The 24,889-nt window shown below is 39.8% G+C and overlaps 1 protein-coding gene across 5 annotated transcripts in view; it reads left to right on the top strand.

Moving 5' to 3' along the window:
* The first annotated feature begins 629 nt into the window (after positions 1 to 629).
* Positions 630 to 24,889, top strand: part of PIAS2 (protein inhibitor of activated STAT 2) — a 100,966-nt gene continuing 76,706 nt past the window's right edge. For 2 of the 5 annotated variants that reach the window (XM_047764209.1, XM_047764221.1), the window contains exon 1: positions 630 to 833. In XM_047764209.1, coding sequence (XP_047620165.1) covers positions 810 to 833 — 24 coding nt within the window. In that variant the 5' untranslated portion in view covers positions 630 to 809. Of the gene's footprint in view, positions 834 to 14,381; positions 14,471 to 24,889 lie in introns of all 5 variants that reach the window. The other 3 variants (XM_047764218.1, XM_047764216.1, XM_047764212.1) reach the window with 2 other exon arrangements.

Below are 24,889 nucleotides of genomic sequence, written 5' to 3'. Positions count from 1 at the left end.
TTCCCAGCTATCTGATTTCCCTGACCCTTCGACTTCCTATCAGGGCCTTTCAAGGTGCTCTCCTATTTCACTTCTCCAACTTCTCTGCCCCAACCCTCTCGACTCTGCAGTCTTTGACATTCAGTCGCCCTTCAAAGTCAGAGAGAACTAGCCAGGTTAGTACTTTGAAGATATTAGCAACCCAAAGAGATCTCACCAATCCCGCACCATTAGCTCAGAACCAGAGCTTAGTCAACATCCATGGGTTGTTCCACCACAACTACTCTGGGGGATGGCTTTATTTGTGGGTACTCCCCCAGTCCACGCCACCGTGGGAAAAGGCACCTCTTCTTTCTCTCCATCACTCCACTCCCTCCTACAGGCCCGCCGGTAATGCTGCAGTCGCGACGGCGCTTCAGGTACTCGGGCTGGGCCTTCGCGCGGGGAAGAGGAGCATCCACGCGCTGAAGCGGGGCACGGAAAGGCTGCGGAAGGCCGACAAGCTGCGGGGGAAAGGGGAAGATCCAGGAAAGCCTAACGCAGCTCACTGGGAAGGCAGGCGGAAGACCCGGGCGGAAGGCGGTGGGCCGGTGGGCGGGGCGCCGGAGGGCGGGGCCGCTTGCGCAGGGGGTGGAGCTCCGGCGCAGGTCACGTGACGCGCCCGGCGGCAGCGGCGGCGGCGGCGGCAGCAGCCGCGGCGTCTTTAGCGGCGCCCAGTGCAGGATGGTGCTGGAGGCGGCGGCGGCGGCCGTGGTGGCGGCGGCTTCGTTGGCGGCAGCGGGAGGGGGTGCTGTGGCAGCAGCGGCGGCGGCGCCCGCGGGTGGTATAAAATGGCGGATTTCGAGGAGTTGAGGGTAAGCGGGGGCGCGGGAGTGGAGTGCGGAGGCCGCGGGGGAGGGGAGGGGAAACCGGGGAGCCGCAGCGTCGCCGGCCGCCACCTTCTTGTTTCGAGGGGACCGGTTGGCGGAGCCCCGGGCCCGGGCCCGCGTCGGAGCGAGAGCTCAAGCGGGCGGGGGAGGGGAGAGAGACGGCGGAGGACGCCCGCGTAGCGCCGGGCCGGCGGGCCTGGGGCCCAGGGTAAGCGGGCCAGTGGTGTCCCGCCAGGGGTCTGCACACTTTGCACGCGGGGGCTGGGGCCCTGGGGAAGGCGCTCCTGGGGACCCGTCTTACCCGTTTATTTTAGGGGATGAGGTGGGGAGCAGGATTTGCTTTTCCACCTTCGTGAGGAGTGTACGTGTCCCTGGTGATTCCTAAGTCTACGGGCTACTCGGTGGGAGGCTGTTTTCTGAAACGTGAAGTTGCTTTTAGGAATTTTTTCTCATCGGTGGCTGATGCTACCGTTCAGTCAGATCTGTCACGAGAAAGGCCCCTTCCTCCCACCAGTGCTTCCTCAACATCATAGAGAGAAGCATGGTCTTTTGGGGACCCTGCCTTCAATAATCGACCTTAAACCTTGCTGTTTTCTTAGTGCTATGGTAAGAAATCGGCAGAAGTCCGTGCTGTCATGAGGTTTGTTTGTGAACTTGTTTTTTGCTCTTGAAAAATTTTCCTTCCTAGTCCTAGAACAAGGTCACAACTTTATTGTTGATACCTTTGTATAGTAGAGGTTTGAAATGAGCTGTTGGGGTTAGAACGGAAAAGATATTTTTCCTGGGGCTGATAATCTTCTTCAAAGTCCTCAACTGAGAGAAAACTGTCATAAAGGAGCCAGAATTTTTATGGATCGCTGAATTACTGGCGACATAAATGGGGTACTTAAGGACGGACACCCTGATTTAAAAAAAGTGTCAAGAGATGAATAGGAATTTGAAATTAAGTTAACCACAACTAATTTGCACAACACAGACATGTTTTAGGGTTACTTCTTCGGAATAAGAAGGAAAGGGGAATCAGGTAAAAGATTCAGTTTATGTTTGTTACTGTTTTTAGGAGAGCGATGAGAAGCGGGGGAAGGATGTTGGCTGGTTACCTGGCTGGTATGGTGTACATCAGCAAAAGAATGTATTCATGGTTCTGATCTAAAGGGAAATTGTTTCGGTTTGAATAATGCCTACCATTTCCCCGCCTGCTGTTTCAAAAATTATTTCATTCTCAGTAAAGAGAAAAGCATATTAATGAATTTTATGCCTGTACTAGTTTATATACGGAGGACCCTGATAGTAGGTAAAGAGAGTTTATATCGATAAATGTGAGGGTTTTAGTGTCTTAGCCTCAGCTGTAGAGCTTTTAACACCTGTAGACCTTTTGAAACAACCAGGCCTGAGCCTCACCTGTGTAAATTCATGCATTAGGTTTACAGTGGGTTGAGAATACTGGTTTGTAGTTAAATTTATTTTTATCTGCAGTGTCTTAATTTCGTGTAGTAACAGATGCATACCACTTTTCCTCCTCTAAGATTATTTTGTTGATGAAAACTTTTCCAAGACCTGTGTTAGACTTTATAAATGTTGTTGGTCAAAGCTTAATAAAAAGTGGAGAATTTATTTGTTGGTGTAGGCCAGAAAGGGCACTCAGTGCTTAAGTTGTAGTGGAACCAGGAACTGGAAAGTGTTTGGAAACCAAGATATATTCTCCCTTTCTCTCTCCCTCCCTTCTCTTTCCCACCTCCCATTTTGTTTTGTGAGTCAGCTTTATCATCTTTTTCTGTAAGTCAGCTGTCTCTACTTCTCCTTGTATTTATTTGATAAGAGTATGGACTGTACGAATGCTAGAAGGGTTATCCACCCCAGTCTTTGCCTTAGCTGCTCAGTAGCATCCCCTCCCATCTTTTAGGGCTGCACCCCTGCATATGGAGGTTCCCAGGCTAGGGGTCGAATTGGAGCCACAGCACAGCCACGGCAACGCCTACACCGCAGCTCTGGGCAACGCCGGATCCTTAACCCACTGAGCGAGGCCAGGGATTGAACCTCATGATTTCTAGTTGGATTCATTTCTGCTGTGCCACCACTGGAACTCCAAGCATCTTCTATATTAAAAGATGTGCTGTATCTCTCTCGCTGTGCCCCACTGCAAAGAGTGATGATGGTGATGGCAGATAGCCGTTATAATAAAGTGCTTATTACATGCCTGGTTCTGGTTTAAGCACTTTACATACGTACTTAGTTTGCACAACAGTTCTATGAAAAATTGAAGCATAGAGGGGTTGAATAACCTGATCTAGACCACACAGCTTGATCCTGGAAGACCTAGGGATTTTTGACCTCAGAGGTCTAGCTTTAAGAGAAAGCACCCCTCAGCATCTATGGTGTACTGCTCTGTTCAGTTTCCTTCAGGTCTACTGGGTGCTCCTATTTATCATCTTGTGAATCTGTGAACTAAATTGAATGATAAGTAAACAACATGCTTCTTATGTGACATGTAATATTGTAGGGAAAGCTGGACAACTGACCAAAAATCTAATTAGAAAGGAAAAGGGGAGGAAACATCAAGGGTTTTCTAAATAGTCTCTGCTTCAGAATGTATTCTGATGATCAGAGTGATAGTCAAGTACATAAAAGGACCAGGAAGAAACACAGGCCTGGGTCTGTTGGCTAACTTCTTGACAGTGGAGGAAATGGCTAGCAGACTTGGATGCCACATATTTGGTTGCTAATAATGCCACCAAGAGGATTTCCATTAATTTTGGCCGTTATCATCCAGAGCCACTCCCTAGGGGTGTGTATGACCAGAGCAGGTCACTTCTGGCTAGTGCTGCCATCTCATGTACTGGAGGTTGGGAATTTTGGGGATGGATCATCCTTTGCCTTTTAGGCTCTGGGGAGTGGAGTTATTTGATGAGGCAACTCCTTCAGAACCTTAAGAGCCTGCCCACAATTCAGTTTTTGAGACAGCCTTGTGAGCCAATACTAGAGATTTTGTCCAGTCACAGCAGAATATAGCACCCCTACACTTGGTGGCTTTCTGTTCAAATGACCAACAGAAGGCCAGCCTGTCTCCGTTCAGTTCTTTTGGGAGAAAGGATCTGACTGGCATGAAGATCTACTGTTCTGATCCTCTACAGTCAGGCCGTTACAGTCATGCAAACCTGACTCACAGGATCATGTTGATGGGTTGAGGGAAAGAAAGGGGTGAGTTCTTTGTGAAGGGAAATTGTGGGCTGTATAGTCAAAATGATTATAACAATGCATCTTGTATAGATGATAGAAACTATTCAGTTCAGCAATTGTTTGTTTAAAGCATTTATGTTGTTAGGAGTTTGTGACTAACTTGTTTGTGAATTAATTAAGTAGTTTAAATTAACTTGAGACAAGCTCATACTGTCTGGCCTGGACCTCTGTCACTGCTGCCCTGCTTTCTTCCACATAGTCTCTAGCAGTCCCAAGCACTGTGGTGGCGATGGAAAGGCAGAGTAGCTGGAGTCTGAAGTCCCTCACCTCTTCAACTACAAAGGCCTTTCTACCTTCTCTCCTTCAGTTGCATAATTTTGATATTGCTCCTGGTGCCATCCTTGGCAGTCCTTAAAAAGGTTCCTGCTACAATTTAATCTGGTGAATCCACACTCCTTATTTTTCTCTTCTCAAGTGTAGGAGTGGTGGGGTCTTTTGTAACCAGTGTTCTTTTTTCTATTACTTTTTTTTTAAGGATCTCTCTCCTGTATTCCTCATACCCTTTCTTTTGTGCATTGAGTGTTTGTTATCTCTGTGCATGTCAGAGAATGAGAGAATGTGTAAGAGTCTAGGTATGTATTTGCGCTATGGAAAAAGCCAGTGATTATAACTTTCTTAATAGATACTGGTAAACAAGACATGGAAGGTGTACTAAGAGGCTTAAGTAATTTTATAACAGGAGATTTTCTGCCTCGGAGGCTTGAGTGTTTGGTTCCTTACTTGCCATCCTGGTAGCTTCGGGTGCTGTTGGGATACAGGGTGAGAATGAGAAGTTAATGGGTGGGGGGTTTGAGGTGAGAGGTCCTCATCCGGCTGAGCTTCCAACTATTGGGAGAAGAAAGAGACTAATAAATATGATAGATGTAAAAATTCATCATGTAATTAATTCAAAGCTGCCGTTAGTGGACACAGCTAAAATTTCCAGGAGGACTTCATTTGAGATTATGTCTATGAGGGCACATTCAAAAGTATTTAATTTAAATGGAATAGATAATTTTTAATAGTAAACCAAAATATTCTTAGCCATAGTAGACATTTTTGTGTTTTTTTCTCCTTAGGTCTGTGCCCTTTTTCTTGTAGTCATGAATCTTTTTTGATAAAGCTGACATTTTTCTAACTGTTAAATTCTCCAGATGTTTCTCTTTTCTTTACATTTTTGCCTTGGTTTTTTTTGCTGGATTGGATCTTAGCTAGTCTATTTTTAAAAATTTTGTTTTTTGCCTTTTTTTTTTTTTTTTTTTTAAATGGCCGCATCCGAGGCATATGGAAGTTCCCAGGCTAGGGGTCGAATCAGAGCCACAGCCGCTGGCCTACACCACAGCCACACCAGATCTGAGATGCGTCTGTGAACGTACACCATAGCTCACAGCAGCAGCGGATCCTTAATCCATTGATGGAGGCTAGGGATTGAACTGAAGCCTCATGGATACTAGTCAGATTTGTTTCTGCTGCACCAGAAACAATTTTTTTTTTTTTTTTGGTCTTTTTAGGGCCTCACCTGCCGGCATATGGAGGTTCCCATGCTAGGGGTCTAATTGGAGCTGTAGCTGCCGACCTGTGCCACAGCAATGCTGAATCCAAGCCATGTCTGTGACTTATACCACAGCTCACGGCAACATCGGATCCTTAACCCGCAACCTCATGGTTCCTAGTCAGATTCTTTTCTGCTGCGCCACGACAGGAACTCCTCTAAAAAAATTTTTTTTTGGTCTTTTTGCCATTTCTTGGGCTGATCCCGTGGCATATGGAGGCTCCCAGGCTAGGGGTCCGATTGGAGCTGTAGCCGCCAGCCTACGCCACAGCCACAGCAACAGCAACGCCAGATCTGAGCCGAGTCTGCAGCCTACACCACAGCTCATGGCAGCGTCGGATCGTTAACCCAGTGAGCAAGGCCAGGGATCGAACCCGAAACCTCATGGTTCCTAGTCGGATTTGTTAACCACTGAGCCACGATGGGAACTCCAAATTTTTTTAATTGAGATTCAATTCAGTGGTTTTTGGTCTATTCAGAGTTGTACAGCCATCACCACTATCTAATTCCAGAACACTCTTATCACCCCAGAAGAAACCCATGCTCACTAGCAGTCACTCCCCATGCCCTCTTTCTCCCAGCCCTCAGCATCTTCTAATTTATTTTGTCTCTGTGGACCTCGGTATTCTGAACAGTTCGTAGAAATAAAATCTTTTATGTAGCTTTTGTGCCTAGTTTCTTTCATTTTACATCATCTTTTCAGGTTTATTCTTGTAGCATGCTGAATTTTTTATGGCTGAGTAATATTCTCTTGTACAGACCGTACCACTTTTTGTTTATCCATTCATGAGTTTATGTACATTTAGGTTGTTTCCACTTTTTGACTAGTGTGAATGTTCATCTACAAGTGTATAAGCTTTGCGTGGACATACGTTTTTAATTCTCTTGGATAGATACCTGGAAGTGAAATCGCTGGGTCATGTGGTAATTATGTTTAAGTTTGAGAAACTGTCTAATTCTTTTCCAGCGGCTTCACCATTTTTCGTTTCCACCAGCAGTGTATAAGGGTTGTAATTTCTCTACATCCTTGTCCTTGTGAGTGTGAAGTGGTATCACATTGTGGTTTTGGTTTGCATTTCCCTGATGTCTAATGATGTTGAGCATCTTTTCATGTACTTGTTGGCCACTTGTATATCTTCTTTGGAGAAATGTCTATTCCAGCCTTTTCCCATTTTATAATTGAATTATTTGTTTTTTAAAAATTATTGTCTATGTTCTTTATATATTCCAGATCTTTATAGGGTATATGATTTGCAGATATTTTCTTTTTGCGGACTGTCTTTCACTTTTTTTTTTTTAATAATTCTTTTGGCTGCACTCTCAGCATATGGAAAATCTTGGGCCAGGGATTGAATCTGAGCTGCAGCTGTGACCTACACCCCAGCTGCAGCAATGCTGGGTCCTTTAACCCACTGTACTCGGCTGGGGATCAAGCTCGAGCCTCTGCAGTGATCTGAGCTGCTGCAGTCAGAGTCTTAATCCACTGCACTGCTCCTTTTTTCCCTTTTTTGATAGTGTATTTTGAAGCACAAATGTTTTACATTTTATCTATTTTTTTTTCTGTTGCTTTTGCTTTTGATGTCAAATCTAAGACAGTATTGCCTTATCCAGTGTCAAAGATTTATGCCTGGAGTTTCTGTCATAGCTGAGCAGAAACCGTCATAGCTCAGCAGAAACGAATCTGACTAGTAGTATCCAGGAGGACACAGGTTTGATCCCTGGCCTTGCTCAGTGCATTAAGGATCCGGCGTTGCTGTGAGCTATGGTGTAGATCATGGATGTGGCTCGGATCCCATGTTGCTGTGGCTGTTGCATAGGCCAGTGGCTACAGCTCTGATTCTCCTCCTAGCCTGGGAACTTCCATATGTGGTGGGTGCAGCCCTAAAAAAAAAAAAAAAAAAATTAGAGGGGACATGGGAGCTGGGATTAAATGGCAAAGGGGAGAAAAAGCTAACATGTCCAGTATCAGACCGGTGATAATGATAGTATGCCATAAACTGAAAGGAATGATTAACTCAATCCTCTGTGCCTGAAGCCCCCCCCCCAAAAGGAAATAAATATAATTTTTTTTGAAATACAAAAAAAAAAATTATATACGAAAGACTTATGCCTGTTTTCATCTAAGAGCTTATATTTATACTTTTAACTTTTACATTTGGATTGTTGATCCATTTTGAGGTTTTTATTTGTTTGTTTTTGATGTGAGATAGAGATACTAATTCCTTTGCATGTGACTATCCAGTTTTCCCAGAACTATTTGTTGAAAAGATGATTATTTTCCCCATTGAGTTGTCTTGAAAGCTAGTCTGGTTTTATTCAGGAATCTGAATTTAAGAAATTGCATAGTTGGGAGTTCTGTTGTGGCTCAGTGGGTTATAAGCCTGACTAGTATCCATGAGAATGTGGGTTCCATCCCTGGCCTCAATCTGGATTAAAGATCTGGTGTTGCTGTGAGCTGTTGTGTAGGTCACAGACATTGCTTGGATCTGGCCTACCTGTGGCTGTGGTATATAGGCAGGCAGCTGTAGCTCTGATTTGACCCCTAGCCTGGGTGGGAACTTCCATATGCTGAAGGTGCGGCCCTAAAAAGCAGGGGAAAAAAAAAGAAATTGCACAGTTGAATGAAGTAAAAGTGATGCAGAATCAATTGGTATCATAGTCCAAATTATTCTCTATGAATGTTCACTGTGAATCTACTTAGTAAGGCCTTTTTCCTAGACTTCTTGGAAAAATGGTTTGAAACAAAGGTTTTTTTTTTTTTTTTTTTGTGACTTTGTGGAGAATAATATAAACTTAATGTAGACCTTCAGAGCTCTCCATGGTTATTCATACAGGTCAGTACGAAGCAGATCTAGATTTTACCACAGAAGGTTTTTTTGGTTTTTTTTTGTCTTTTTGTCTTTTTTGTTGTTGTAGTTGTTGTTGCTGTTGCTGTTGCTATTTCTTGGGCCACTCCCGCGGCGTATGGAGGTTCCCAGGCTAGGGGTCTAATCGGAGCTGTAGCCACCGGCCTACGCCAGAGCCACAGCAACTCGGGATCCGAGCCGCGTCTGCAACCTACACCACAGCTCACGGCAACCCAGGATCGTTAACCCACTGAGCAAGGGCAGGGACCGAACCCGCAACCTCATGGTTCCTAGTCGGATTCGTTAACCACTGTGCCATGACGGGAACTCCGAAAGTTTTTTTTTTTTTTTTTTGGATATTATCATTTGGGATGCATGGTTATCACCTGTATGATATCTGACAAATTATTTGACCTTTTTCCTTCTAGTCTGGAGAATGGCTTTAATAACATTTTAAAATCACTTATTTCTGCTCATCTTTTTCTTTCTTTCATTTTGTTTTTTAAATGAAAGAATACTTGTGCAGACAGTGCAGAAAAATTCAAAAAGAAATATTAAAGTCCTTTCCTAAATCCTGATATAATGGCTTTTAATGATGTGGAGGTTTTTTTTTTTAAGATTTTTTTTTTTTTTTGCCTGCACTTGTGGCATCCAGAAGTTCCCAGGTCAGGGACTGAATCTGAGCCACAGCAGTGACAATGCCAGATCCTTAACCGATAGACCACCAGGGGACTCCCTTAAGTTTTTTAGGTTAATTCCAAAACTCAAAAATAAAGCCTATCTTCTACATCTTGATTTTTCTTTCAGCTCTAAACCATATCTGTTGCTTGACTTAGTAGATAAGATATTTAGGTCATTGTGTTTTCCACCTGCACTTTGATTTCTACCAGTTACATTTTGTTCCTAATTTTGCTGTTATTTTAAACTTTTTGTAATAGTTAAATTTCTCTTTATTGACCTGTCAGTTTTATTATTTATTTATTTATTTGGCCACACTTGTGGCACTTGGACAATCCCAGGCCAGGGATCAAACCCATGCCATAGCAATAAAAACCACTGGCTCATTAACCTGCTGAGCCACCAGGGAACTCCGACTTACCAGTTTTAGACAGTATCTCTTTAGTTCCCAGGCTTTCAGAGGATTTAACACTCATCCTTTTCCCTTTTTCTCTCCATACCTCCACCCTTCTTCCCTTTCTAGCCTTCATTTTCTATTAGGTTGTCAAGATTTACAGCATTTATGTTATAAACTTCTCTGTGCTCCTATAGGAAGATTCTAGAAATTGAGTACTAATAACCAGCCATGGTAATCTGTATGCTAATATGAGTATTAGTTACTGTAGAACCAGATAGTGTGGAGGTGTAGAGGAACTTAAAGTGTTAATAAACCTGGGCTCCTAAAAGGAGAAATAGAAAAGTCCTGCTTGATTATGGAGAGCTTATGGAAATTATTTTTAAACTTTAATATTACACTGTGGTTTCATCTTGTGACCTTTCAGCTTTTCTTGAAGATGGGCTTTCTGGAGCTCTCAACCTTTCTTTTCTAATTTGGACAGCTTGCTTTCTAGATCTGCTATACATTTGTCATCCTGAGATTACATTGTACTCCTTCGTTAGGTCTGTTGTTATTTGCATTTCATGTCTTTCTCTTTATTTAGAATCCTTTTTGATTTTGCTGGAATATAATCTTTTTTTTTCTTGTCTTTTTGCGTTTTCTAGGGCGGTGACCATGGCATATGGAGGTTCTTAGGCTAGGGGTCCAATTGGAGCTACAGCTGCTGGCCTACACCACAGCTGCAGCAATGCCAGATCCTAGCCACGTCTGCAGCCTACACCACAGCTCACAGTAATGCTGGATCCTTGACCCACTGAGCAAGGCCAGGGATCGAACCCACTACCTCATGGTTCCTAGTCGGATTCGTCAATCACTGAGCCATGGAATATAGTCTTGAGTAGTTGTTTTAGAAAGGTTATACTGGTGATAAACTTACTGATTTCTTGAATGTTTGAAAATGGCTTGCTTTTGTTCCTAATTGAGTTTAGATACGGAATTATAAGTTGGTGATGCAATTTTTCCCTCTAAATGTTCTTTTTTTTTTTTTTTTAATTTTAGGGCCACACTTGTGGCATATGGAAGTTCCTAGGCTAGGGGTCAAATCGGAGCTGTAACCGCCAGCCTGTGTCACAGCCACAGCAACGTGGGATCCGAGCCAAGTCTGTATTCTACACCACAGCTCATGGCAATGCCAGATCCTTAATCCACTGAGCAAGGCCAGGGATCGAACCCAAATCCTCATGGATACTAGTTGGGTTCGTTAACCACTGAGCCACAACAGGAACTCTGTATTAACTATATTTTAAACTGCTCTCACTCCAAAAGCAAAAAAATGGTAAATGTGAGGAAGTGGATATGTTAATTAGCTTTAGTGTGTTATATATGTATATCAAAACATCATGTTGTACTCCTTAAATATATAAAATTGTTATTTATAAACAAGCTGTAGCCGCTGACCTCTAAATGGGAACTCTGTCCTTCTAAATTTTGAAAGCTTTGCTTTAGGAATTTAAAACACTCAGTGTTGCTAATAGAGATCTGTTGCAAATCTGATGGTTATCCTTTTTTTTTGTGGTAACCTTGTTTGCAGTCTTTAGGGTGATCTCCTTATCCTTGGTGTTGTGAAATGTGTCTAGGTATGGGCTTTTTTCATTCCTTATGGTGGGACCTTTTCAGTTCTAAGGCTCTTCAGGTCTAGGGAATTATCTTCTATTTTTTTTGACAAATTCTTTCCTGTTTTCTCTGGGACTCCTGACAGGTGAATATTGGACTTGATGTTTTATTTGTTTACCTTCTGAAAGATTTCCTTGACTTTGTCTTAGAACTCTTCCATAGAATTTAATTTAGTAATTACATTTTTATTTTGATTTATAAGAGCTTTTCTTTCTTTCTTCTTTCTTTCTTTCTTTTTTCTTTCTTTCTTTCTTTTCTTTTCTTTTTCTTTCTTTCTTTCTCGTTCCTTCCTTAGAGCAATATGTCCTTAATTTATGTGCAGAAATACCTTGAACACTCTGAGAATACTAATTCCTTTAAAAAGTTCTCTTGAGACAGTTGTCTGAATTGATAATGGTAATAGAGGTTTATGTATTTGGGTTTATCATGCTAATTAACAATTTTTAAATATTAACTTATTTAATAGGTACAAAAGATTGTTTCTAGCAGGTAAAATATAGGTACATAAACATGCATGTACTCATCACCCAAGTTAAATAGTTTCTTAGGTCAGCAGGGTGCCCTGAACATATCCACAGTATATAGATATATTAAATTACACAGTCAGATATTCTATGTATATCTATGGGTTTGTGTGTCTTAAAATTTTATACAAATTAAATAATGTTGTATGTTTGTGGTTTTTTGTTTTTTGTTTTTTTTTTGGTCTGTCATTGTTTTTGAGTTTCCATTGTATATCTTTTTTTTTTTTTTAATTTTTTGCTTGTTTTAGGACAACACCTGCAGGATATGGAAGTTCCCAGGCTAGGGTTGGAATTGGCGCTACAGCTGCTGGCCTGCACCACAGCAACATGGATCTGAGCCACATCTGCCACCTCCACCACAGCTCACTGCAACGCTGGATCCACTGAGCCAGGCCAGGGGTCAAATCCATATCCCTGTGGATACTAGTTGGGTTCATTAACAGTTGAGCCACAACGGGAACTCCCATCTTAGCCATTCTTGTTGGAAATTTTTGGTTTCCTTTTTTTCCCCACTACAGGTCCGTAGATCCCTTATCTACACTGCTGAAATCCAAACAACTCTGAAAATGCAAAACAACAACAGCAACAACAAAAAACTAACTTTGTGAACAAACTTAACCTGCATTGATATGATGCTATTTATAGTCTTTGTTGATGTCATGTAATGTGACTATTTAACACAGTATATTTCACTGTAGAAATTCTAGGAGAAGCTTTGCTGAGACTTGAGGATGTTTGCATCTTCAATAATACTGGATAATGTCAGATTATTTTCCAAAAAGGATTGTGTCAGTATTCGCTCCGCTTTTTGCTAAATACCCTTATCAGACTTTAATAGAAGTTTCTGCCAGGGAGTGTAAAGTATCACCTTTTAGTTTTCAGTTGTTTCCTTTTGCTGATGAGCTTGAGCATTTTTTACTGTGCTGATTAATGTGTTCTCTCTTCTGAGAGTCTATTCATGTCTTTTCTCCATCTTTGTAGTAGATTTTTTTAAAAATTTTATTTCTTACTTATTTGTAATAGTTCTACAATTGGATCTATCTATACTTTCTGGACTCTGGTCTCTTAGTCTAACAGCACGATCACATTGTTTTAATTACTATAACTTTGTACCAGCTTCCATAAAAACAAACTTCTTTTGCTGTGGGGCATACACATAGAAAGTACGCAGATCACGAAGCTTTTCTGGATGAATTTTCTCAATATAACCATTTGTGGGTCAAGAAATAGAACATCACTAGCACCGTAGAGGCTCTCTTTGAGTCCTCTCCCAGTGACTAACCTCCTCCTCCTTGAAGATACCTACTGGCCAGATGTTAACATCTTAAATTAGTTTTGCCTGTTTTTTTGAACTTTATGTAAGTGGAACTTTTCAGTGTATATATTTTTTGTTTGACTTTTTTTTCCTTTCAATTTTGTTTGCAAGATTTTCATCTCTATTGTTGTATGTAGTTGTGGTTTGTTCATTCCCTTCCACTATCAAAATTAGAGTTCCAGTTTCTCTTCATTCCTTTCTCATCTACGCTTTTAATTTTAGACCTTTGGTGGTTTTAATTTGCACTACTCTAGTGAATAATGATATTAGGCCCCTTTTAATATACTTATTGACCATTTGGATGTCTTTTGTGCGGTAGCTTGCCAAATCTTTTGCCCAGTTTCGTATTGAGCTGTCTTTTTTCATACTTACTCGTAGGATTTTATTGTGCATCCCAGATAGCAGGACTTGTAGGTTGTATTTTGCAATTATATTCTTGTTTTCCCAGCTCTTTAAGTATGTTCAGATTTGTTTGACTTTTCTCAACTTATCCATTGCCCTTTTCCACTGGCAAATATCTCCAGGGGAGAAGAGGCATCAGATGTTGAACTACATTTTCTAGGCTTCCCTTCTTTCCACAATCTTGGTTCTTGCTGCCTTTATAGTGCCTCTTGCCTTCAAACAGATATTTTTATATTATGTTCAATTAAAAAAATTTTTCTCTCCTTTTTTTTGTCTTTTGTAAACTTTTTAGGGCCACACCTGCAGCATATGGAGGTTCCCACAATTTTTAAAATTTTCATAGAGAGGGTTGGTCTGAAACCATCTAGTCAGTCATTGAAGGACACAGATGTTGGGCAAGTCCCCTCGCCTTGTGTTCTTCTTCGAGGAACTTCTTAGTGGTTTGCTCCTCCAGATAACTTTAGAATCATTTTTTAAAGTTATATAAATGCACATACGCAACCATTTGGGATTTTGATGGGTCAATGCCTTGAATTTGTAAAGCAGTTTGAAGTGAACTAACATTTTGTTATTAAATAATATCTTAACCATGAACATGGCAGTATCCATTTATTTAGGTCTTTTACAATGTCAATAAAGTTTTATAAATTTTCTTCAACTAAACTATTGCAAATATTTTGTTAGTTTTATTTCTGGGTACCTTATTTTTGTGTCAGATCATTAATTGTATCTTTAAAAATTATATTTTCTACCTTGCCTGGTGTGTAGAAGTACAATTTGACTTTGTTTAACAACCTTGCTGTCCTTCTAATTGTGATAAATTGTGTATAGAATTCTTTTGGATTTTCTGTGTAGACAGATCTGTCTGTGAATAATGACCTCTTTGTTTCCTCCTTTCCAATTCTTATGCTTTTTTTTCTTTCTTTTTCTTGTCTTAATGTGCTGGCTAGGATCTCCAGTACAATGTTGAATAGAAGCGGTGATGGGGGCATCCTGATCTTGTTCCTGATTTTAAAGGGAATGCTTTCAGAGTTTCACAGTTAAGTATGATGCTTGCTGTAGGTTTATTGTAGATAATCTTTTCAGGTTAAGGATGTTCTTTCTACTACTAGTTTGCTAATTAAAAAAAAAGAATGGATGTTGAATTTGATCAAAGCTTTTTTTTTACATCTTTTGAGAGGATCATATATTTTTCTTCTGTAACCTATTAACATGAAATACATTGATTTTCTAATATTTAATACTTACATTTAATGCTTAGTATTAGTAATATATGTGTTCGAAGTATAAAGTCAACCCTAGTCTGTCCCTTTTTTACGTTATTGGACTCAGTTTGAATATAGTTAATGTAGGCGTTTTGCCTCTAATAATGAATATTGACCTGTAATTTTTAAAAATTTCAGGTTTTCTTCCAGAGGAGTTTTTGTAAGATTAGAATGATCTGTTTCCTGACTGGTAGAACTCCTTTGTAGAATTGTTACTGTTATTTTCTTTGTGGTACACTTCTTAATCACTGATTCAATTGCTTTGGTTATAGGATTGCTCATATTTTCAATTTTCAAACCAATGTTGGTAGGTTAGACTTTGATAGAAAGTTGTCCATTTCATCTATATTCTTGAATTTATGGCATTACGTTGTTAATCTCTTATTTTGTAGTTAATGTCCTTTCTCTTTTTTTCAAATGCCTTTTTGTTTATGAGTTTTAAAAGCTAAAAGTGCCAAATTTCAAAAAATTTTTCAAAGACTCAAGTTTTTGTCTCTTTAATGCTCTTGAATGTATGCTCCCCCTATTAATTTCTGCTCTTAATTTCTTACCCTAATACTTTCTTTAGGTTTATTTCTGTTTTTTAAGTTGGATACCATGCTTATTTTCAGCATTTTAATAGACAGTTGAGACAGTGAATTTCTGTGTATTTGCTTTCTGTGCATCCATCACACAAGGGACGCATTCTTTATGAGTTATTTAAAAGTTTTGTTTCCATGCATATTGAAATTCCTTTAGTTAATTAGGTTATTGATTTGTAATTGTGTTGTGGTTAGGCACAATGATCTGTATGATACAGAACTTTGAAATCTGTTGAGACTGGTCAGTTTTTTTGCATTTGAAGAGGATTTGTATTTTTCAGTTGTTGCAAAGTTTTGTATCTGTCCATTAGGTTTGTTAATTCTGTTGTTTAGATCTCATTGTTTTAGAGAGCAGATGTATGTTACTCTTTTACTAGAATTATTTTTTCAGTTTTTCTTGTAGTTTCTATCAGTTTCAAAATATATTTTAAAATTGTTACTAGTACATGAAAGTCTAAATTTATTGGGATTTCCCAGGGTGACACAGTGGAAATGAATCCAACTAGTATCCATGAGGATGCCGGTTTGATCCCTGGCTTTGCTCAATGGGTTGAGGATTCCGCATTGCCGTGAGCTGTGGTGTAGGTCACATACGGTTTGAATCTCACGTTGCTGTTGCTGTGGCTGTGGCATATGCTGGCCCTGTAGCTCAGATTCCACCCCTAGCCTGGGAACTTCCATATGCCACAGGTGTGCCCCAAAACAGCAAAAAAAAAAAAAAAAAAAGTAAATTTATTATATATTGCTGTTGAATTGAAACTTTTTACTCTGTGTAGTGACTCCTTGTTTTTAGTAATGCTTTTTGTATTGCATACTACTATTTAGCATTAACATACCTATTATTTTTCTTTTGGTCAGCTAATTTTGCCTGATTTTTAAAATTCTCCTTCCCCCTACATTTTTGTGTTCTTTTATTTTAGTGTTATCTCTTGGGAATGTTATGCTATTGAATTTAAAAAAATTAATCTACTGTAATAGACTTGGTCTTTGTAATTTTTATTTTATTTTTTATTCTTTTGTTTTTTTTAGGGCCGTACCTTGTGGCTATGGAGGTTCCCAGGCTGGGCCTACACCACAGCCACAGCAACACCAGATCCCAGCCGTGTCTGCAAACCTATATACCACAGCTCATGGCAATGCTGGATCCTTAAGCCACTGAATGAGGCCAGGGATCAAACCTGCATCCTGTCCTCATGGATGCTAGTCACATTTGTTTCTGCTGAGCCCTGATGGGAACTCCAGGACTTTGTAATTTTAAATTAAACTTTTTGTTAAGAAAATAGTGGGGGAGTTCCTGTTGTGGTTCAGCAGTTACCATGAGGATTGGGTGTTTGATCCTTGGCCTTGTCAGTGGGTTAAGGATCTGGTGTTGCTGTGAGCTCTGTGGTGTAGGCTACAGATGCAACTCAGATCCCCTGTAGCCATGGCCGCAAGCAGGCCAGCTAGGCTGGCAGCTGCAGCTCCAGCTCCAATTTGACCCCAAGCCTGGGAACTTCCATATGCCACAAGTGTGGCTCTAAAAAGCAAAAATAAATAAATAAATAAGTAAATAAATAAATTGTGAATTCACTTATAGTTGTAAGAAGTAATACAACTTCTGTATTACATTGGAACTTTTTAATCTAGAGGTAACATCTTGTGAAACTAGTATAACATCACAACCAGAGTATTATTGGTATTGACAAAAGAAACAGACTGTTTCCGTCACCATAAGGATCCCTCATATTATTATTTTTATAGCCATTCCCATTTCCTTTCCATCCTCTTAATCTCTGGGACAAACACATTTGTTCTTCATTTCCGTGATTTTATATTTTCAAAAATGTTACATACATGGGACCATTTATATACAGTTTGTCACCTTTTGGTTTTTTTTTTTTTTTTCCACTCAGCATAATTCTCTGGAAATTCATCCAGGTTGTTAAATGTATCAGTAGTTCATCCTTTTTTAATTGCTGAGTAGAAGATATGGATTTGTTTAACCATTTACCTTTTGACCTAAGTTTTCATTTCTCTGGTATAAATGCCCAGGAGTACAGTTGCTGGGTTGTATGATTATTGAATATATAGTTTTTAAAGAATTTGCCAAACTGCTGGAAATGTATGAAGTGATCCACTTTCTGTGCATCCTTGCCAGCATTTGTTATCACTGGTTTTTGTTTTGTTTGTTTTTTTTTTTTTGGTCTTTCTGCCTTTTCTAGGGCTGCTCTCGTGGCGTATGGAGGTTCCCAGGCTAGGGGTCTAAAGCAGCTGTAGCCGCTGGCCTACACCAGAGCCACAGCAACACGGGATCCGAGCCGCTTCTGTGACCTACACTGCAGCTCACAGCAACGCCAGATCCTTAACCCACTGAGCGAGGCCAGGGATCAAATGTCATGGTTCCTAGCTGGATTTGTTAACCACTGAGCCACGACAGGAACTCCTGTTATCACTGTTTTTGATTTTAGCCATTCTGGTTTATATAGTGATATCTTAGGTTTTAATTTGTACTCCCCCAATGGCTAATGATACTGAATATATTTTCTTGTGCTTATTTTTCATCTGTATATCCCCATTGATGAAATGTCTCTTTGTATCTTTTGTCCTTTTTCCTAATTGGAATTTTTTTCTATTGAGTTTTCTATTCTAGATACTAGTCCTTTGTTACGTATTTGTTACACAAATATTTCCTCCAAGCTTGTTGATTATCTTTTCATCTTTTTAATAGGGTCTTATAGAGCACAAGTTTTAAATTTTGTTGAAGTTCACTGTATTATCATTATTCCTTTCGTGGATCTTGCTCCGAGTAGTCAAGTCTAAGAACTTAGTCCTAGATCTTGAAGATTTCTGTGTTTTTTTCCTAAAAGTTTTATAGCTTTATTCTCATATTTAAGTGTGTGATTCATTTGGAGTTATTCTAAAAAATGTGAGACTTAGGTGGAAGTTCTTTTTCCTATGAATGTGCAGTTGCTCCAGTACCAGGCTGTCTTCATTGAGTTATTTTTGCACCTTTGTCAAAAACTATTTGGGCATATTTGTGCAGGTCTGTTTCTAGATTCTCTGTTCTGTTCCATTGCCTCTATATCTATCCCTCTGCTAATACTACAGTCTTGATTACTGAGCTGAGTTGTGAAATGGGATAGACTGATCCCTCTGTTCTTTTTCAAAATTGTTTCAGTTCTTCTAGTTCCTTTGTCTTTCCATGAAAATTTTAGAATAATCTCATGTTTAGCTATAAAAAGTTTTGGTGAGATTTTGGTAGGAATTGTGTTAAATATATATATCAGTCTAGGAAAAATTGATATTATTTGTTGTCTTCCAGTCCATGAAGAATCCATATATTTAGATCTTTTTAGACTTCTTTTATTAGTGTTTTGTAGTTTTCAGCATACAAGTCATATATGTGTTTTGTAATATTTTTGAACATATGTATTTTCATTTTCTGTGAAGTGATTATAAATAGTATTATGTTTTTAACTTGTTTCCACATGTTGTTTGTAAGTATATAGAGCTGTAATTGGTGTGTTGGTTTTGTATCCTATGACATTGCTGAACTCAGTTACTGTTAGTTCTAGCAGTTTTTTTGAAGGTTCATTGGGATCTCCAAATGCAGGCAGTTTTGTTTTTTTCTTTTCAACTTGTATGTCTTGTCTTTTTCTTTTCTTATTCCACTAGCTAGAATTTCAGAACATTCTTACCTCATTCCCAGTTGTAGGGGGAAGGATTCAGTCTTTCACCATTAAGTATGTTAGCTCTAGATTTTTTGTAGTGTCAAGTTGAGGAGGTTCCCCTCCATTTCTAACTTTCTGAGAATTTTTTTTTTTTATAGTGAGTGGGTGTTCAATTTGTCAAATGCTCTTTTTCTTCATTGCTGTATATGGTCGTATGATTTTCTTTTTTAGCTGTTAATATGGTGTACTTCATTGATTTCAAACATTGACCCAATCTTGTATCCCTGGAATAAAAACCTCACTTGGTCTTAGTGTTAATTCTTTTTATATGTATAGCTTAATTTTGTTTGCTAATACTTTATTTTAGTATCTTTATCTGTGAAGGATGTTGTTGTGTAGTTTTATGTTTTTGTACTGTCTTTGATTTTGGTATCAGGGTAATGGCAGCTTCATAAAATGAATTTGGAAGTCTTCTCTCATATTTTGGAAGAAGTTTTGTAGACTTGATGTTAATTCTTCCTTAAATGTTGTGTGGGATTCTCCAGTAAAATGAACTGGGCGTGCTAATTCCCTTTTTTTTTTTCTTTTTGAGTTTTATTTTATTTTATTTTTTTTTGTCTTTTTGCCTTTTCTAGGGCTGTGACCACGGCATATGGAGATTCCCAGTTCCCAGGCTAGGGGTCCAGTCGGAGCTACAGCAGCCGGCCTACGCCACAGCCACAGCAATGCCAGATCCGAGCCACGTCTGCGACCTACACCACAGCTCACGGCAGTGCCGGATCTTTAACCCACTGAGCAAGGCCAGGGATCGAACCCGCAACCTCATGGTTCCTGGTTGGATTCGTTAACCACTGAGCCATGGCAGGAACTCCTCTTTTTGAGTTTTAAAATTGAAAATTAAATTTACTGAATAGTTTGAGGGATATGCAAATTATCTATTTTATCTTGGGTAAGTTTTGGTAGTTTCTTCAAGGAATTGGTCCATTTCAACTAAGTTGCCAAATTCATGTGTATAGAGTTGTTCTTAGTTATCTTTTTGATGCTGTGCTTTCTGTGATGGTATCCCCTAATTTGCTGTTTTAATTGGAGCATTTATTTCACTTTTACTTGTTGGGATTGTTGATATATTTATTTATGCATTTTGTCTCCTCACCTGTTTTCTTTTTTTTTTTTTTGTCCTTTGTCTTTGTTATTGTTGTTGTTCTTGCTATTTCCGAGGCATATGGAGGTTCCCAGGCCAGGGGTTGAATCAGAGCTGTAGCCACCGGCCGACGCCAGAGCCACAGCAACGTGGGATCCGAGCTGCGTCTGCAACCTACACCACAACTCACGGCAACCCAGGATCGTTAACCCACTGAGCAAGGGCAGGGACCGAACCCGCAATCTCATGGTTCCTAGTGGGATTCGTTAACCACTGCGCCACGACGGGAACTCCCCTTCTCAGGATTTTTGTACCTACTGTGTCCTGTGCCTTGAAATTCTTTCCATCTGATAATCCTTTGGCTGCTTTGTTACTCCTTCACTTGCTTACTCAGTTACTTTCTCAAGGAGATCTTCCTTGTTTAAAATTGCAAATCCTCTACCTCTCCTTTGTTTCTGTTTCTCTTTTATTTTTGTCCATTGTATTCATTGTCATGAGCCATATTATATATTTCATTTAATTCTTTATTGTTAGTTTGATCTGTCAAGAGTCCCTGGAATTTATTCTGTTTATAACTTAAGTTGGGGAGGTTGACGTCTTTTCACCTTTTTCTGTTTTTACCCAGTAACATAACATATTCCTTAATTTATTCTGATTTAGTAAAAAATTTTTTTTTTTTTTTTTTTTGTTTGTTTTCATGCTTTTTAATCGGTTCCGTGGGTAAAGCAAATAGTTAAGCATGCATTTTGTATTTTTTAAGATGTACAGGAATTTAAAAGGGAAAGCAATGCCAGGAAATTGAAATGCAGACATCACTGCATTATCTCGTTATCTCATAGAGGGCTCTGACAAGGCGTAGGTATTTGAATAGCATGCAGTTAACCAAAAGCTCACAGTTAATTTAACTTCCTGTTAGTTTCGTATTCAGAATGAAATCTGCCAATAAAAACATATTGAAAATATTAAACAGGCAGTATTAGGTTAGATTGCCCTCAAAAAAAAATTTTTTAATGTCCTGTAATTTTGTGTGTTTTTTTTCCCTTTTTGGCTGCACCCATGGCATGCAAATGTTCCTGGGCCAGAGATCAAACTTTTGCCATAGCAGCAACCTGAGCCACAGCAGTGACAATACTGGCTTAGCCCACTGAACCACCAGGGAACTCCTGGATTGTTATATTTTAAATGTAGCTCTTGCAGGTTTTTTAAATTTATGCCTTTGTATTTTATATATCTTTTTTTATTTAGGTTCATTTTTAAAAATACTTTTTTTCCTGATAAGTCATTTGAAAACTTGTTTGACACAGAAATTTCAACAGATTTTGTTGACTTAATTATTATTGGGTCTAATTTATCAGTGGATTCTCTTATATTTTAAATATAAAAAGTCCTGTCATTTGAAAATTGTTGTTACTTTTAAAATTTTTATTGTCAAGATTTTTTGGAGTACTTTTTTTTTTCTTGTCTTTTTAGGGCGGCACCTTGGCATGTGGAAGTTCCCAGGCTAGGGGTCTAATTGATGCTGTAGCCACTGGCCTACGCCAGAGCCACAGCAACAGCAGATCCGATCTGCGTCTTCGACCTACACTGCAGCTCACTGCAACGCCGGATCCTTAACTCCTCCCTGAGTGAGGCGAGGGATTGAACCTTGATTCATTTCTGCCCAGCCACGATGGGTGCTCCTGGAATACTTTTAAATGACAAAGCATAATGTATGTTTTATAGGTCTTTGTGATCCAGTGTTTCATCTTTAAGTATATTGCTGTGTATTTCTGATAGATATGCTTTTTTATGTTAAGAGTTTCTGTTTACTGTTTATTAAGTTTTGTCAGGAATGGATAGGATTATATCAGATATGTTTTTAGCATTTTTTGAAGTAATCATATGGCTTTTTTTTTGAACCAATAAGTTTTTTTGTGTTGTTTTTCTTCTTTATCAATTTTCAGAGTATTAATAAGTTGGTCTCCCAGTACTTTCAGTGATTTTTTTTTAAGTGTCATTATGTACAGATGATTTTAATGTGTTTGATGTGTTTGAATCTGATGCAGTTAACTCTTCGTTTTGCTGCTCAGATTGGCTTGTCTTGGGCTACTGAGTTGTTTTCTGTGTCCTTAGACAAGATTGCAGTCATCTTAGATAATTTATTTTATGGATAAAATGTTCTAGGCGCATCTTGTGCATTTTCTGCCCTAGACTTTCAGTTAGCCATTTCCTCAAGGGTGTGGGAAATGCTATTTATTTATTTATTGTCTTTTTGCTATTTCTTTGGCCCGCTCCCGCGGCATATGGAGATTCCCAGGCTAGGGGTCGAATCGGAGCTGGAGCCGCCTACACCAGAGCCACAGAAACCCGGGATCCGAGCCGCGCCTGCGACCTACACCACAGCTCAGGGCAACGCCGGATCGTTAACCCACCGAGCAAGGGCAGGGACCAAACTCGCAACTTCATGGTTCCTAGTCAGATTCGTTAACCACTGCGCCACAACGGGAACTCCGGAAATGCTATTTAAATCACAGTCTTTTTAATCTTAGCTTCAAACAAGTTGACATTTTTTTGTTTAATTAAATATAGAATAGAAAAGTTGGGAAAGTAGTACAAATGCCATATCCCCCACAACCAGTTTTCCCTATTCAACGAACTTTTTATTATGGAAACATTCTAATTTAACAAAGGGAGAGAATTCCCCATGTACCCAATACCCAACTTCAGCAGTTATCAACTCTGGTCTTTTTTCTTGTATGTCCCTACCTACTCTCCCAAATGATTTTAAAGGAAGTTTCATGTATTTTATAGTTTTATCCATAAATATTTCAGTATGTCACTATAAGGGCAGAAGTCATCTTAAGTAATTTATTAAATTTATGTTAAGTCATTTTTGTTTTTGTAGATTAACTATATTTGGGTACTTTGAGGGCATCTGTTTCTGTACTCTTTTTTTTTTTTTTTGTCTTTTTGCTATTTCTTTGGGCCACTCCTGCGGCATATGGAGGTTCCCAGGCTAGGGGTCGAATTGGAGCTGGAGCCACCGGCCTACACCAGAGCCACAGCAACACGGGATCCGAGCCACATCTGCGACCTACACCACAGCACACGGCAACGCCGGATCGTTAACCCACTGAGCAAAGGCAGGGATCGAACCCGCAACCTCATGGTTCCTAGTCGGATTCATTAACCACTGCGCCACGACGGGAACTCCTGTTTCTGTACTCTTAAGAAACATTGATGTGTCCATAGTTCCTTTGTGGCCTAGTGGTTAATAACTCAGTTTGTCACTGCCACAGCTCAGGTTTGATTCTTGGCCCAGGAATTCTTTATACAGCGGGCACATCACCTCCCCCCCCCAAAAAGAAACATTGGCGTGTTACAAAAAGATTGATTATTACCTGTCTTGTGAAATGAGAAAGAATAGGTAGTGTTCTGGGGGGGGTCCCCTTCTTTCATCAGGCTTTTGCGTAAACTTTCAAAGTTGGATGAGTGGACTCCCCTGCTGAAGTTTTAAAACAATAATTGCCATATTTAAGAAATTTATGTTTTGTGTTCAACAGTTTTTTTCCGTGTTTCTCTTCTAACATGTATTTAATTTTCTGACTCATATCCTCTTGCACAGTTTAAAGAACAGAATTCCATCTTTTTCTTGAAGATTTAGTAGAATTTATTAAGCTATCTTGTCTGGGCAGATACTTTTGGAAGTGGTCAGGGACAAAGATAATATACCTCTTGAATCAGATTGAGTAATTTATTTTTCTAGCAAATAACTGTTATCTGTATCCTTTTTTTTTTTTTTTTTTGCTATTGCTTTTTAGGACTGCACCCTCGGCATATGGAGGTTCCCAGGCTAGGGGTCAAATCAGAGCTACAGGGCCTGTCTACACCACAGCCACAGTACTCGGGATCCAAGCTGTGTCTTGATCTACACCACAGCTCACAGCAGTGCCGGATCCTTAACCCATTGAGCGAGGCCAGGGATTGAACCCGCAACCTCATGGTTACTAGTCAGGTTAGTTTTCACTGCGTGACAAGAGTAACTCCTTATCTGTATCTTTCAGTTATTAGACTATAGAGGCATGTGCTGTTCTCTTTGTTTAAAGAAATTTGCTTAGTATTTGTGATCTTTTTGTTCCTTTTCTCATTCTCAGGACTGTATTTGTTTTCTTTTTTTTTGGTCCGACATTTCAGACTTTTTGAATTTGGCTTTCTAAGTCAAGTTTTCTTTTTCTTTCTTTTTTTTTTCTTTGTCTTTTTAGGGCTGCACCTGCGGCATATGGAGCTTCTTAGGCTAGGGGTCCAGTTACAGCCATAGCTGCTGGCCTACACCACAGCACACGGCAACGTCGGATCCTTAACCCACTGAGCAAGGCCAGGGATTGAACCCGCAACCTCATGGTTCCTAGTCGGATTCATTAACCTGTGAGCCACGACGGGAATGCCCAACAATCTGATTTCTAAAAGAAAAGCTAAATAAGACTCTGCCCTATGCCAGAGCCACAGAACCTCGAGATCCGAGCCACATCTGCAGCCTGCAGCACAGCTCACGGCATGCCAGATCCTTAACCCACTGAGCGAGGCCAGGGATCGAACCCTAAACCTCATGGTTCCTAGTCAGATTTGTTAGCCACTGAGCCACAATGGGAACTCCTCTTTTTGGCCGTTTTCATAGCACTTTCATCTTGCCTTCAGTTCTATGTTTCAGTTATTATATTGTTACAGCAGATACCCAGCAGCCCTGTGCTGCATCGTATCAGCTCTGGCAACAGCCCCGTGGCTGTAGCGTACCAGCTCCAGCAGCTCTGTGGCTATAGTGGATCAGCTCTTTTACCCGGCGAG

The sequence above is a fragment of the Phacochoerus africanus genome, chromosome 2 (genome assembly GCF_016906955.1).
Source record: "Phacochoerus africanus isolate WHEZ1 chromosome 2, ROS_Pafr_v1, whole genome shotgun sequence".
Taxonomy (NCBI): domain Eukaryota; kingdom Metazoa; phylum Chordata; class Mammalia; order Artiodactyla; family Suidae; genus Phacochoerus; species Phacochoerus africanus.
This window is presented reverse-complemented; position numbering and strand designations above follow the sequence as displayed.